A 14,876-nucleotide genomic window follows, 5' to 3' on the forward strand; every position below is an offset into this window, starting at 1 on the left:
GTGACGGGCGCCTGTAGTCCCAGCTGCTCGGGAGGCTGAGGCAGGAGAATGGCGTGAACCCAGGAGGCAGAGCTTGCAGTGAGCTGAGATCCGGCCACTGCACTCCAGCCTGGGTGACAGAGCGAGACTCCGTCTCAAAAAAAAAAAAAAAAAAGAGCCTACTGATCATGTCTTTATTAACTAACAAAAGGAACTGCCTAATCCCCCTGGGTAAAGTCCTTATTTAAGTAAGAATGTGTGTGCTTGTATGCCTTTGTGAGTATTTAAAGTAATGCTAAGCACTTGAACTAAAACTAGTTGGGGAGGATGATGGAGAAGAAAGCGTGGACACGAGGAGGGTGAGGGGAAGGAAGATAGGACTTTATCCTTGACTTGCACGCCCAGCTTGTCCCAGAGATAATCCACTGCTCACTGATGATTTCTGTAAACTTTGATTCTGCCTTGGAGCACTTGGAGTAAAAGCCTCACTAAATTCAAAAGAATCTGGGCGGGGGGTGGGGACAAGGGGGAAAACAAGGTACTTACAGAACCAACATGTTGTGCAAACATTATAGAAGCCTTCTGGGTCTGTGAGGAATAGGGTATAAACTCACATCCTTTTTCGTAGAGTCCTGTTGCTTTATTGAATGTGCATTTTTTGCTGTAACAGCTGCCTCCCTGACACTTCTTTACTTCAGTTTTACCAGTAATACCTACTGAACATCTGAAAATATAGGAAGGTTAGATGTTTAGGTGATGTCATCATTTCAAAGGGTCAGAGTCTATGCTCAGTTTCTGACAGATTGCTTTTCTGTGATTTTCCTCTCGTGATCCAAGAAACAAGGACATCCCATCATAGCAAAATTGTTAAACTGTCATCAGAGTCATTTCTGTTTGCCGGAAAGTATCTGGGGTGATTCCAAAAATGGTATTAGAATGTATTTCTATGCAGCAGAAGAGCCAAGTCTGGCTTAGGGCTGTTGTTAGCATTAATACAGACTTAAGTCCTCAGGCACCTCTGAATCTATTCCCTTCATCCCTAGAAGGTCAAGAGCCCTCTTTTATTTCCCACAAAAGATTTGCTGACATTTCTTATTTGTTTGTTTTCTAATTAGTTTATTGCATACGACTTTTGCGGAGTTCTGGTATGTTCATAGGTATTTTAAATGTTTCCATGAATTAGGTATTTATGAGTTTTGTTGCTATTACAGTTGGAATGCTTTCCCCCTACATCTTATTGTTTAATTTTATTTTTTAACCATATAACAATGCATGAGCACTACAGAAAATTTGGAAAATGGCAAAAAGCATGAAGAAAAGAAAAAAACATGTCTCACCATCAGAAATGAGCTACTGTTACCATGTTGAATATGTATATATTAACATAACACTGCACATATAGCTTTGTTTCCTGCTTTAAAAAATCTTAGCATATTTAACTTTTTAATATTATTATTTATATATTTATATATTATTTAATATTTTTCCAAATGTGGCTGGGTGCGGTGACTCATACCTATAATCCCAGCACTTCGGGAGGCTGAGGCGGGTGGATTGCTTGAGGCCAGGAATTTGAGACCAGCCTGGGCAATGTGGTGAAACCCAACTCTACCAGAAATACAATAAAAATTAGCTGGGCAGGGTGGTGTGCACCTGTAATCCCAGCTACTTGGGAAGCTAAGGCACGACAATCACTTGAACCTGGAACGCAGAGGTTGCAGTGAGCTGAGATCGCACCACTGCACTCCGGTCTGGGAGACACAGTTGAGACTGCCTCAAAAAAAAAAAAAAAAAATTTCAAAATGTGATCTTAATAATTTTATATCGTTTAATACCATCATATGTATTCAGACTAACTTGTTGAACTTAGTTTCCCCTCCCAATTTGTCAGTACTATAAATAAAACATCAATGAATAAACAAAATTTCATATCCAATTTTGACTGTATTTCCAAGTTTGCCCTGTGATTGATTCCCTGAGTAATTACTAGATCCGAAAGTTTGAACATTTTAAAGCCTGTTGATACAGCTTCTCTATCATGTCCTTACAATGCATTTTTAAACATGAAATGCATCACAGGATCAATAAATTTTTAAACTTAATATGTGTCACCCAAATTGCTTTCCAGAAAAGTTGCATGAATTTATGCCTCTAACAACCATCTGTGAGAGCTTTCATCCCACCGACAGTAACTTACTAGATAACACACGAGCCTCATCCTTGTCAAATTTACATCTCTCATTACTAGTATTATTTCATTTCTTTAATTTTCTTTTTCTTGAGACAGGGTCTCACTCTTGTTGCCCAGGTTAGAATGCAGTGTTGTGATCATGGCTCACTGCAGCTTCAACCTCACCCCCAGACTCAGGTGATCCTCCCACCTCAGCCTCTCAAGTAGCCAGGATCACAGGCACGTGCCACCATGCCAGGCCAATTTTTATTTTTTGTAGAGAAAGGGTTTCACCGTGTTGCCAAGGCTGGTCTCAAACTCCTGGGCATTTTAATTTCTTCTTTTGTAAATTATCTACCCTTCTCCTTTGTCTGTTTTTCTATTTGGATGTTACTGTTTTACTGATTTTTCAAAAGCTCTTTCTGTATTACAATACTAAGCTTCTAAAGGCTTTCTTTTTTATTTTGCAAATATCTTTTCTGTTTTCCTTTTATTTAATGTTTGGTTTGTGCGCAACAAAATTTTAATTTCTATGTAGCCACATTTATTATTCTCTTAGTTATATTTTTCAATGATTGAATGCATTGAAAGAGTTTTGCTATCTAGGGATTTGATACTTATTAACATTCTTCTAGTTTTCATTATGATTTTGTTTTTTATCTTTAAAGAGTTCATCCCATTGGAAAAGAGTCTTAATATTTTCCCCACATAGTTAAAAAAATGTCTATCTCAAGAAAGCCTACCTTTTTTCAGATTTGTAATTCTACCTATAATAACTAAATTACATGTGTAAGTGTAAATATCTACCCACATTGTTTTTTTTTTTTTTTTTCTTGAGACAGAGTCTCGCTCTGTCGCCCAGGCTGGCGTGCAGTGGCGTGATCTCGGCTCACTGCAAGCTCCACCTCCCAAGTTCACGCCATTCTCCTGCCTCAGCCCCTGAGTAGCTGGGACTACAGGCGCCCGTCACCACGCCTGGTTAATTTTTTGTGTTTTTAGTAGAGATGGGGTTTCACCGTGTTAGCCAGGAAGGTCTCGATCTCCTGACTCCTGATCCGCCTGCCTCAGCCTCCTAAAGTGCTGGAATTACAGGTGTGGTGAGCCACTGTGCCCTGGCCCACATTGTTTTAATTAATGTAGTTTTATAGCATATTTAAAATTTGAAAAGTAAGAATCCCCTTTATGAATTTAGGCCTCTAACAACCATCTGTGAGAGTTTTCATCCCACTGACAGTAACTTACTAGATAATACATGAACCTCATCCTTGTCAAATTTATATCTGTCATTACTACCAGTAATTTCTACCAGTAATACCTACTGAACATCTGAAAATATAGGAAGGTTAGATGTTTAGGTGATGTCGTCATTTCAAAGGGTCAGAGTCTATGCTCAGTTTCTGACAGATTGCCTTTCTGTGATTTTCCTCTCATGATCCAAGAAATAAGGACATCTTTTCCCCAAAATGATCTTAGCTACTATCTACTAAACGAACTCCTGGATTTTTTTAATGAGGTAAAAATTGATGTACTTCTGACTAGAATTTCATAAAACCTATATATGAAATTTGTTTATGTCTTCCATGAATTGAATGTCTCTCAATTTATCTTGGTTTTCTTTTAACCCCTTGAGAAGGATTTTATAGTTTTCTTTAAATATGTCTTCCACATTTTTTAGCATTGTTTCTACTTTTATTATACCTTTCATTGCTGTCTTGGAGTATTATATTTTTGAACTGGTTATTGCTAATATATGGAAAAGTAATTTGAATATTTATTTTGTACCTGGTCACCTTATTGGCTTCCCTTGTCAATTTTAATTTCAATTTATTTCCTTGTGTTTTCTAAGTGGATCACAGATCATCTGTGTAACAGTGATTTTCTCTCTTCCTTTCTGTCTTTTTTTTTTTTTTTTGAGACGGAGTCTGGCTCTGTAGCCCAGGCTGGAGTGCAGTGGCGCGATCTTGGCTCACTGCAAGCTCCGCCTCCCGGGTTCACGCCATTCTCCTGCCTCAGCCTCCCGAGTAGCTGGGACTACAGGCGCCCGCCACCGCGCCCGGCTAATTTTTTGTATTTTTAGTAGAGACGGAGTTTCACCGTGGTGTCGATCTCCTGACCTTGTGATCCGCCCGCCTCGGCCTCCCAAAATGCTGGGATTACAGCCTTTCCATCTTTTTACCTCCCCGGTTTTATTACGTTGGACACAGTTTCCTAAGCAAGGTTGAATAATTGTGATAACAGTGGCCATTCTTAGTCCTGGCAGTGTCTCTAGTGTTTCCCTATTAAATATGAGGTAGATTGTTGGCTCTAAACAGATGTTCTGTATCATATGAATGAAGTAACCTCCTGTCCTCGGCAGTGCTGTCATTTGTGTGATTGCTTCTAAGCCTTACAAATAATTTAAAAATTTGGAAGATAATGAACAATACATATTATTAATATATTAAAATTAAAAGGTTTAAAGAGGACATGGTGATCATGTCTTATCCGAGGAAAGAAAAACATGTTGTATATGTACTCATTTCTAGAATATCTCTGGAAAGAAATAATACTAATCACCCTTTCTGCCAAGGCAATATACAGTGTCTAACTGGCTGGAAGCTTAGGAAAGAGAACTGGGAAAGAGATATCAGGTTTGGAATGGTGCCCATTGCGTTTGAAAAGTCAAAGCAACATGATTGCATCAGAGAAGCTCCTCTGGGCTATGGTCCATGCAGTGCAGCGTGTATAGGCTGAAGGCATCAGGAAGACTGTGCATGGCTCTAGGAGGCAGCAGTGCACTTGGTGTCTCTCTCTCACTGTCTCTCTCTCTCTCTCTCTTTTTTTTTATGGTGGAGTCTTGCTCTGTGGCCCAGGCTGGAGTGCAGTGGCGTGATCTTGGCTCACTGCAACCTCCGCCTCCCGGGTTCAACCAATTCTCCTGCCTCAGCCTCCTGAGTAGCTGGGATTATAGGTGTGTGCCACCACACCTGGCCAGTTTTTTTTGTATTTTTAGTAGAGACAGAGTTTTGCCATGTTGGCCAGGCTGGTTTCGAACTCCTGACCTCAGGCGATCCTGCCTGGGCCTCCCAAAGTGCTGGGATTACAGATGTGAGCCACCGTGCCCAGCCCACTTGGTGTCTCTTTATGCCTGAAGAGATCCAACACTGAGGCATAATATAATGGAAATGGACCAAGTGTACAGAGTCTGACTGTTATAAAGAAAGCGAAAAGTAAAGAGCAGTAATGGTCTTGTGGGATAAATGGAAGCCAGAACTGAGTTCTGAGCCCCTTTTGAAAAAATTGTACTAGGCCGAGACAGGAATCAAAGCTGAGTGCATCTTCTTAAAGGGCTATCAGGCAAGCAAGACTGGAAGCAGACATGGAGAGGATGCTGTACCAACTTCTACTTAAAAAGAGGGTATTGTTCTTAAATGCAGGAATAAATGTGCATTTTATCAAGTTTCTTCTGAGAATCTATTGAAACAATCATTTATTTTCTTCTTTTCTTCATATACTATATTCATTACTTACTATTACAACATTTTTGGATTTCTGGAACACATTCTTACTTGGTTTTAATGTGTTTGTTATTCCCTTAATTTTGCCAGATGTAATTTGCTATCCTTTTATTTGAAATCTTCGCCTCTATCTTTTTAGAGAGGCTGTAGCTACAGAATTTTTTTCATTCCATTTGTCAGGTTTTAGTGTCTGAGTTATACTAACTCTTTAAAATACATTGGGAAGTTCCCTATCACTTCTGTTTGCACTAAAGCAGTTTTTGTGCACTGAGACTGCTGGTTGCAAGAATTAGCCCATAAATTCACGGCAACCAAGTGTTTTTTCCAAGGGTTGTGCTTGATTTCTACTGACATTGTGCAAGGTTTAATTCAAACTGGGAGGAGTTTCTGTTTTGCTTTGATATTCAAACTGTTTTTCAGATAAGTTTCACAGTCCCTCCCAAGCCCATTCATACTGACAAAGTCCACACAGATACCATTCTGGGCTGGGTGGGCATGGTGGCTCACACTACCGTGATGGCAGAAATAATCCCAGCACTTTGACAGGCTGAAGTGGGAAGATCTGTTGAGCCCAGGAGTTCAACACCAGCCTGGGCAACATAAGGACACCCTGTCTGTACGAAAACTTAAGACCAGCCTGGGCAACATGGTGAGACTCCATCTCTACGGAAAATATAAAAATTAGTCTGATGTGAATGTGTGCCTGTAGTCCCAGCTACTCAGGAGGCTTAGGCGGGAGGATTGCTTGAGCTCAGAGGTTGAAGCTGGGGTGAGCTGTGATTGCATCACTGTACTCCAGCCTGGGTGACAGAGCAACACACTTTCTCAAACAAAAAAAAAAAAAAAAAAAAAAAAAAAAAAAAAAAAGATATTATTCTGCTCTCAAGGCACTGAAGAGCCTCATTAGCTCTGTTTATGTCACTGGTGCTGGTATGGGATGATGGAGGACACTGAACCACAGCCCCTGATAGATTTTTATAGGTTGGTATAGGTTAAAAAAAAAAAAAAAAAGGGAAGCAAATGATTTCTAGCTGCAGAGTGAAGATTCAATGAATCTGAAACCAAACCCTTTTGGGGTTTAAAAATAGTAACCAAACAGTGGTTTTGTGGAACTCTGAAAAAGAAGGCACTAAGAATGAATTTGAATTAGAAAATAAGACAGGACACGCATTTTTTAAAGTAATCAATTCAAGAAAAAAAAGGTTGCAATTTAAAATAGTTTGGGGCCGGGCGGGGTGGCTCAAGCCTGTAACCCCAGCACTTTGGGAGGCCGAGACGGGTGGATCACGAGGTCAGGAGATCGAGACCATCCTGGCCTACACGGTGAAACCCCGTCTCTACTAAAAAAAAAAAAAATACAAAAAACTAGCCCGGCGAGATGGCAGGCGCCTATAGTCCCAGCTACTCGGGAGGCTGAGGCAGGAGAATGGTGTAAACCTGGGAGGCGGAGCTTGCAGTGAGCCGAGATTGCGCCACTGCACTCCAGCCTGGGCAACAGAGCGAGACTCCGTCTCAAAAAAAAAATAAAATAAAATAAATAAAATAGTTTGGAACAAGTTAAATAAAAATATGCATACCTTACTGCTTGGATTCTTCCATTGGATAAGTAGAATTTCTCATCATTATTGTACTCATCAAATACTCCCCATCGTAGATGAGCCCACTCATGGACAAATGCCCTACCTGTGAGAAAGTATTTTAAAAAACTGATTACAATAAGAATGGCAAAATTACCTTCTCACACTAGGAGAAAGCAATGTTTTGGAATATTTATGCTTTGCTGTGTTAATTTTTTAAATGAAAGACTTGATTTCTTTAGATCTAATATCATAGCTGTACATTTTCTTGAAATATAAATACTTATTTTGGCTTATCAAATGTTAATCAGGCACCTCGTAAGTGCCAAGCAGCCATTCAGATACAGAGAAACAGCTGCCCTGTCCTCACATAGCTCCTGGTATAGTGGAGGGCATGTGTGATTAGAAGCTAAAATGCCTGGTGGTGCAGGCATGATGACAGAGGTCAGCAAAGGCGGCTATGGGAGCCCAGGCATTCCCACAGCAGCCAGGGGAACATCCTCAACCAATTCTTCTTCCTCATGGCTCCCATCTCATCAAACCTCAAGGTCTGCTTACTCCATCTCTGTCTGTTTTATTCATTCTCACCTTTCCAGGCCCATTGCCACTTACTCCTGAATTGCTGCAATAGTCACCAGATTGGCTTCCATGTCTCCATCCTTCAGGGAAAGTCTAACTTCTCAACATGGTGTACAAGGTCCCTGATGCCTCAGGCCTGCTCTTCTCTGCAACCTTGTTTCTTGCTGTTCTCCACTCACTTCCCAAATTCTAGAATTAGGATGAGTTCCTGAACTCCTTTTTTCCTAGGTCACATCATGCTCTTGTTCAACTCTGGTCTTTTTTACCTGTGTTTCCTTAGCTTGGAATACTTCCTTCCTATCTTTGCCTGGATAACCCCTATTCTTCTTTGAAAATCAAGCTTCTGTGTGCCTAGAAGCCTGCCTGCCCTGACATCCTCATCCTAGGCCCAGTACTCCCCATTTGCATATCACTATCTCCTGTTAGGAACTTACAAATGATAGTCATTTCTACTTAATTGCCAGTCTCCCGCAATAGAAAATTGTCTCCATGAGGACCGACAATATGACTTCTTCACTGTCCTATCTGGGCACATAGTGTCTAGAACTTAGCAGGCATTCAGTGATATTTGTTAAACTTGAATGAAATCTTAATGACTTATGTACAGCTCAGTTTTCCTGGAATGTAAATTCCAAGGAAGGCTGAATTTGGATGGTTATGTGATGTGGGGCATTGTGTGGAAACTCTAGTATCCCACACTAAGGATTGGGACTTTATTTTGTAGGTGTTTGTGGTCTCTTTAAAGGAAGATTGTGAGAGAATTGGAGTGGAGTCACAGTACAGAAAGGAGACATTATAAAGGAATGGTTATATATATGATCACGATGGCTGGAGTGGGCTCAGGAGTGGGATGGGGCAGTTAGGTCAATCAATTCAACACTTATTTGTTGAGCCATACATTGAGAATGTTCTGTTCCTGTTATGGAGGTGAAATGTGTTGTAGAACAACAGAGAGGTACGCTTGACACATCCTCTTGATCAGGTCTTTAAGCGCTGTAGTGTATTTGGGAGTGAGTGGGGCTTGGATAGCGTTCTTTTGTTTGCTTGTTTTCTCTGCCTTATGTGTTTAAAAAAAGAAAATCAAGCTGGTTCTAGGGGATCCAAATCTTTTTTGAGATAAAGAAATCTAATGCTAGTTATTTAGTAATGAATCACATTTGATTATACTTGAAAAGTACATTTTATATATACGTCATTACTTAATACTTCCTCCAATAATTATTATGTATACCTTATATATAAATGATAAAGTTTGTTTATCATTGGAGTTCTTTCTTTAGTTACATGTTTTTGAGAGCTGAATTGCAAAGGTATTCTGTCTGCTACTCAAAGTGTGAGCCACAGACAACTAGAATCAACATCTCTGAGCTTGTTAAAAATGCAGATTCTTGAGTCCCACTCCACACCTAATGAATGAGAATCCCCTTTTTTTTTTTTTTTTTTTTTTTGAGACGGTGTCTCGCTCTGTCACCCAGACTGGAGTGCGGTGGCGCGATCTCGGCTCACTGCAACCTCCGCCTCCCGGGTTCACGCCATTCTCCTGCCTCAGCCTCCCAAGTTAACTGGGACTACAGGCGTCCACCACCACATCCGGCTAATTTTTTTGTATTTTTTAGTAGAGACGGGGTTTCACTGTGTTAGCCAGGATGGTCTTGATTTCCTGACCTCGTGATCCGCCCGCCTCGGTCTCCTAAAGAAGAATCCACAATTTAACAAGATTCATTCATAATTTGAATGCACGTCTGAGAACACTGCACATATACGCCATCTCGTGGCTATCATATGAATTGCAGGCAGAAGATTTAATTCCGTTGTCTCCTTGCATATCCATAGAAACTTAATAATACAAATTAAATTCTTTTACAGTTATAGTATGATGCTACAATAATTTATGAAAATTCAAAATACTATATTTATACATGTATCTAAAGTAAATTAAATTCATAGCTGAGAAATGCTAGAAATTCTAAGTGAAATGCATGTTCCATTTCAAGTGAAAAATGCGATGATGTTTTAAACTCTAATAATTTGGCTTATACGCGCTTACTCAAAAAGATAATGCTAGTGTTTATACACTTTGAACATAAAATAGTTAAATCGTATGAGAAGTATGGTAGAATAGTTCATACCTTGTGGTCCATATTCATTTAACTTTTTTCCTGCTATGAAATTAGGAGTGAGGTGGATCCTTTCACCCTTGTCTCCACACTTGCCTATGTGCTCAGTGTAGGGTTCATCATCATCTGGAGGAGTAGGCTCAGCAACCAGAACATCAGCCTGAAATTTAAGAAACAGTTTTTATCATCACAAAGTTTCAGCAAACTCCATATTCATGCTGGAGTAAGTTTTAAACAATCACGTTTGATTTTAGAGTATTTTGATTTTAAAAAATCTGGGTTACAGGAGGAAATGGAATTTTAAAGAAGAACTTGATATGCTCACATTTTTGTAGGTCTCGAGTTTTGGTCTCACATAGTCAGCTTTTGTCTTCCACGTTTCCGGAATCAAAATGGCAACATTTTGAAATAAAATCGTTTTCCTGTAGCTTCAAACAGGTATGGAGATGCCTGCGTCACCATGTCCTGGGAAGAAAAAAAAAACATACCTAACAATTGACTGAAAATAAATTAAATTATCAGTCATTCAAATTCACATCGGAATTTCACATTTTCAAAAACTAGTTATTTGTTAGGATGGGAAGAAGAAATGTAGAAATACATTTTAATGATAATAGCTAAGCTTTGTGAGCATCTGCCATATACCCTGTGTCATCGAAAAATCACTAGCAATGTAGACTCTAGAGACAGACTCTAATCCTGGCTGCAGCACTTTTTGTGGGACATTCGGCAATTTCTAATTCTGAGCCTCAGTTTTCCCATTTACGAAATGGAATATTATGTTATAGTAACTGGCTGATAAGGTCGTGGTGAGGAACAAAGTGAAACATGTGATGTGCTAGAAACAATGTTTACTTCGCACAAGCAAGTATAAAATGTTAGCTACGCATTTCATTTCACTCGCTTCTTTGAGGATCAATAAATCTTTGAGGGTGAAACTGAGACTTAGTACTTAATTCTCAAGGTCTCACAGCAAGTAGTAATGAAGAGAAAAAGTGAATATGATTTTAACACCTGCTGACTCTTGTAATCATTTTGGGATTATATACTAAGTCAAATTAAATGTAATACTAAATGTTATGGTAGTATTTGTTTATTTATTTTCTTTTCTTAAACTTTGCCAAGGGCTGTAGAAGTATTTATTTTTTGTACAGCGTGGTACTAAGAGTTAGATATAAGAAAATAGCATAATTATATATTTTCAAATTACACCTAATTTTACTTCTCTAAAATGAAATAGCTACAGTGTTAAATTATAAATGTGTCTGCAGATTCCCTGAGATACGTTATGACAAGAGAACAGGGAGAGTGATAGAAGATACTGTTACAGAAAGGGGGCAGTATGTCTGTTAGGACTGAAAACCATTTGCTTCGAAAGTGAGCATAGACAGGAAAGAAGAGGCTGAAGACTGAGACTAGTGAATGTGGGGGACCCCAGCATTCAGAGGTAGGAAGAGGAGGAGCCAGTACAGGGGCCTCAGAAGGGCAGCCAGTGCCTGCAGAGGAAATAAGGAGCTGCGGGATGAGAGTGTTGTAGGGAGGAGGGTGTGATCATCAGTGTCAAGCACTGCTGAGCCATCACTTCATATGAGGACTAAGAACTGATTGCTGGACTTGGCAGCATGGTGAGCCCTTGTGGCAGAATAAAGACAGCAGCTCCATAGAGTGGATTCGAGAAAGTGGGAGGTGAGGCAGTGGAGACAGTGAATACAGACAACAACAGGTTCAGAAGTTTTTCTGTGAACTAAAAGGGAATGGAGAAATAGGCAGTAGCTGGAAGTGGACTTCAGGACAAGACAGTTTTGTTTGTTTTAATGGGAACTATTATACAATATTTCTATGCTAATGGGAAAAAAACCAAAAATGTAAGAGAAAAAGGGGTCACTGCAGGAGCAAAGTCCTTGTGGGAACAGACCAGAGTGACCAGACTCCATTGCCTAGTGGGGGTTGTCTTCCGAGCGGAAACACTTCATCATTTTATGGGGAAGCAGCACTTGGGTATTAGCGCAAGGGGAAATCCTGCTGTGCCTCTTCCTAAGAGGTCAACTTGAGGAACTTATTTTACCTCTCTGAGCCTCAGTTTCTCCCTTTCAAATAGTGATAATAATGGTTGCCTCTATTTTTTTAAGTGTTCTTAATGATTTACATTTTTTTCTTCTAAAACTCCTGGATTTTTAACACTCACCAGGAGAGTTTAATATTATGTCACTTTAAAAAATAAAATTAAAAAATGAGCCAAGATCACCAAAAACTTGAAAAGTAGGTATAAACCTTCATATATTAGAGTATTATATTACCATTTGACTTGTGAAATGGGAATTTCCAGTGTCTCCCAGGAAGAATAAGTAACACGGAATGCTCTTGTCTTCCACATTGTAATAGAAACAATACTAAGGGATCTTTGTTTTGGCATCTGTTCCAGATTTTCAGAAAATGACCTCACATCCTAATACACACTTAGACTCTCAGGCTGAGAGAAGGTTGGGGGTGACAGTTTATAGGATGGGCTAGAAATTCCTTCAGGACAGGGACAGTATATTGACCACTGGACTTCGAGTACCTGACATAATTTAGATGCTCTGTAAATATTTGTTGAATGAATAAACAAATGAATGGATAAATAAAGTGGATTTGGTAAGTGGCAAACTGGTATAGAAGTGGCAAGACAGGCAGTGCGTGGGGTCCTGTGCATTGCAGAGACTCCAAAATAACCCTATTGTGTACCTTCTCGTGTGTGTGTGCGTGCCCGCGTGTATGTCTACGTGTGTGCATGGGCATGTGTGTGTGCACACGTGTGTGTGCGTGTGTATGTATATTTGACAGGGGGAGAGAGAGTTTCTCTCTGACTCTCCCTTCCTCAGCTTGTGACGTGTACTCACCCTACTAATATTAGCAAGAATGCAGTGGATGGAAGTGGTGCAGAGCCATCAACTGCTCTTGTAGGTAGGGAAATCTGGGGACTTTCCTGCTGAAGCAAATATTTTAAAGGCTGACTTAGAGGCTTCTGTCCCCACAGGGGCACCAGGGGAGAGTCTCTCATCAGCAAGAAGGTTGTTGGAGCAGAGGGAGGAATGGTCGGGAAAGGTGGCTAAGCCCTCGATGAGGTCCCTCAACTCTGCAGATCTGGGACATCGAATAGGAGGGAGTTAGGGACTCTGAGCATTCTATTCACTTAAGTGTTCTTGTTACAGAGAAGGAAATGATGGAAGCCAACTTATCTTACCCCCAACTTCAGGATCCATACTAGAAAGCCAATTTAATAATTGTAGTGAGAAGTACATATCTCAGGGGGAAAACCTCCAAGGACAATAAAGTGGAAGCACTTTGAAAGCTCTAAGCACTGTATACTGTAGATACAAATTACTAGGGTCATTGAAGATGAATATGGCATCTACATTCTCCTTCTGGCATATTGCTGAACCCCACTGTCTAGCCAGAGACCGAAACACACTGGTCACATGTTTGCTGATGCCACTTCCAAATTCAGAAACAATCAAAAACTCACTCAACATTTTAGATGATTGAGAGATTCAAGAGGTCTGAATCTCCCTTTTATTACAGACAGCCTGATTCTCTTTGGGTTAAGTAGGTAAACTTTACGGTGAATGACACCCTCCACTCTGTTCCCCATCCCCTACTGCTCCAATTCTCTAACCACACACTCCCGGCAGGTAGAGATGGTTTTCTTTCCAAACATTGTCTTTCTGTATTTGCCTCTGCTTAGAGCAATGGATCTCTGGGGAAATCCCTCTGGGACCTTGTTCTATTAATTTTCCATCTAGAGAGAGCTGATGACTATATCCACCATTTATTTATGAGCTCTTACTATGTACCAGGCACTAATGCATGCATTTTTAAAGTTATTTTTTAAAGTTCTGAGATAAATTTAGATTAACAGAAGACATGCAAAATATTGCACCGTATTCTTACATACTCCACCCAGCTTCCCTTTATATGCATGCATTTTAAACTTTGATCCTCACAAAATCCAATAAGAGAGATATTTATTATTATTATTCCCATTTTACAGACTAGTCCTCTTACTAGTACAGCACTGCCTCTGGATGTGCTACAACCAGATTCCAGGGTGGTCTTTCATAAAGCATTTCCCTCTTACTTTTAGCTGTTTGTTGTTGTACAAGACCTTCTTCAATGGTATAGATGCCCCTGCCAGGACAGGAAGCCTTCTTCCTTTCCCTTCTGCTACGTAAGAGGTAGCAAGAAATCCTTGAAAGGATCCCTTGAATTGGGGCTGATAAAATGCAAGGTTTTCTCCCATCAGAGGGTCAGGGTTGTTCTTACATCAGAGATTTGCATCTTGGGCTCCTTTTAGGATCACAGGGAACGGGGTTCCAATTAGGAGAATAAACGGAGAGTCTGATACGTGCCAAGGGTAAAATCAGGCAAAGGGTCTGTGCATCTCACAGTATCTGTCAAATGTAGCTGACCCTGCCGTACTATAGAACTAAATTTTCAGTGACATAATCCACAGCAGTACATATCAATTTATCATTTATCAATTGCCAACAATGTATCACTCTGAGTTATGTGCATTGCATTTATTATCTTATCTGACACAAGAATCCTAATGGTTAACTTATTTCCATTTTACAGATGAAGAAACTGAGACTTAGACACAAAAATACATGTCAGTGTCGTGCAGCTGGAATAGGGCACTCATATTCTCTCTGTCACAACATTATGCTATGTTTTAAAAAGCATGGATAATTACTAAGAACTTACTTTTATTTGTTGAATGAGTGTTTCATCTTCTGGCACATTGGGGTCGATTGCAATGACAATGCCTTCATAGCCATTGTTGTTCAGCTGAATGAGTGAATTACTCAGGGCCCCTTCTAGAAGGTGAAGAATCAGGATGAACACAGAACTCTTAAATGGCCCCATTGCTGTACATCTCCCTGTGATTTCTCTCTTTGGAAAGTGTGGGTTATGAAGG

General features: G+C 40.0%; 1 protein-coding gene across 1 annotated transcript in view; it reads right to left on the bottom strand.

Moving 5' to 3' along the window:
* CLCA1 (chloride channel accessory 1) overlaps nucleotides 1–14,876 on the bottom strand; it is a 34,722-nt gene extending 19,846 nt beyond the window's left edge. The window contains 6 exon segments of the mRNA XM_017851090.1: nucleotides 526–703; nucleotides 7,224–7,329; nucleotides 9,932–10,079; nucleotides 10,245–10,324; nucleotides 10,327–10,384; nucleotides 14,663–14,876. Coding sequence (XP_017706579.1) covers nucleotides 526–703; nucleotides 7,224–7,329; nucleotides 9,932–10,079; nucleotides 10,245–10,324; nucleotides 10,327–10,384; nucleotides 14,663–14,824 — 732 coding nt within the window. The 5' untranslated portion in view covers nucleotides 14,825–14,876.

This window comes from Rhinopithecus bieti, unplaced genomic scaffold, assembly GCF_001698545.2.
Source record: "Rhinopithecus bieti isolate Rb0 unplaced genomic scaffold, ASM169854v2 scaffold_1467, whole genome shotgun sequence".
Classification (NCBI taxonomy): domain Eukaryota; kingdom Metazoa; phylum Chordata; class Mammalia; order Primates; family Cercopithecidae; genus Rhinopithecus; species Rhinopithecus bieti.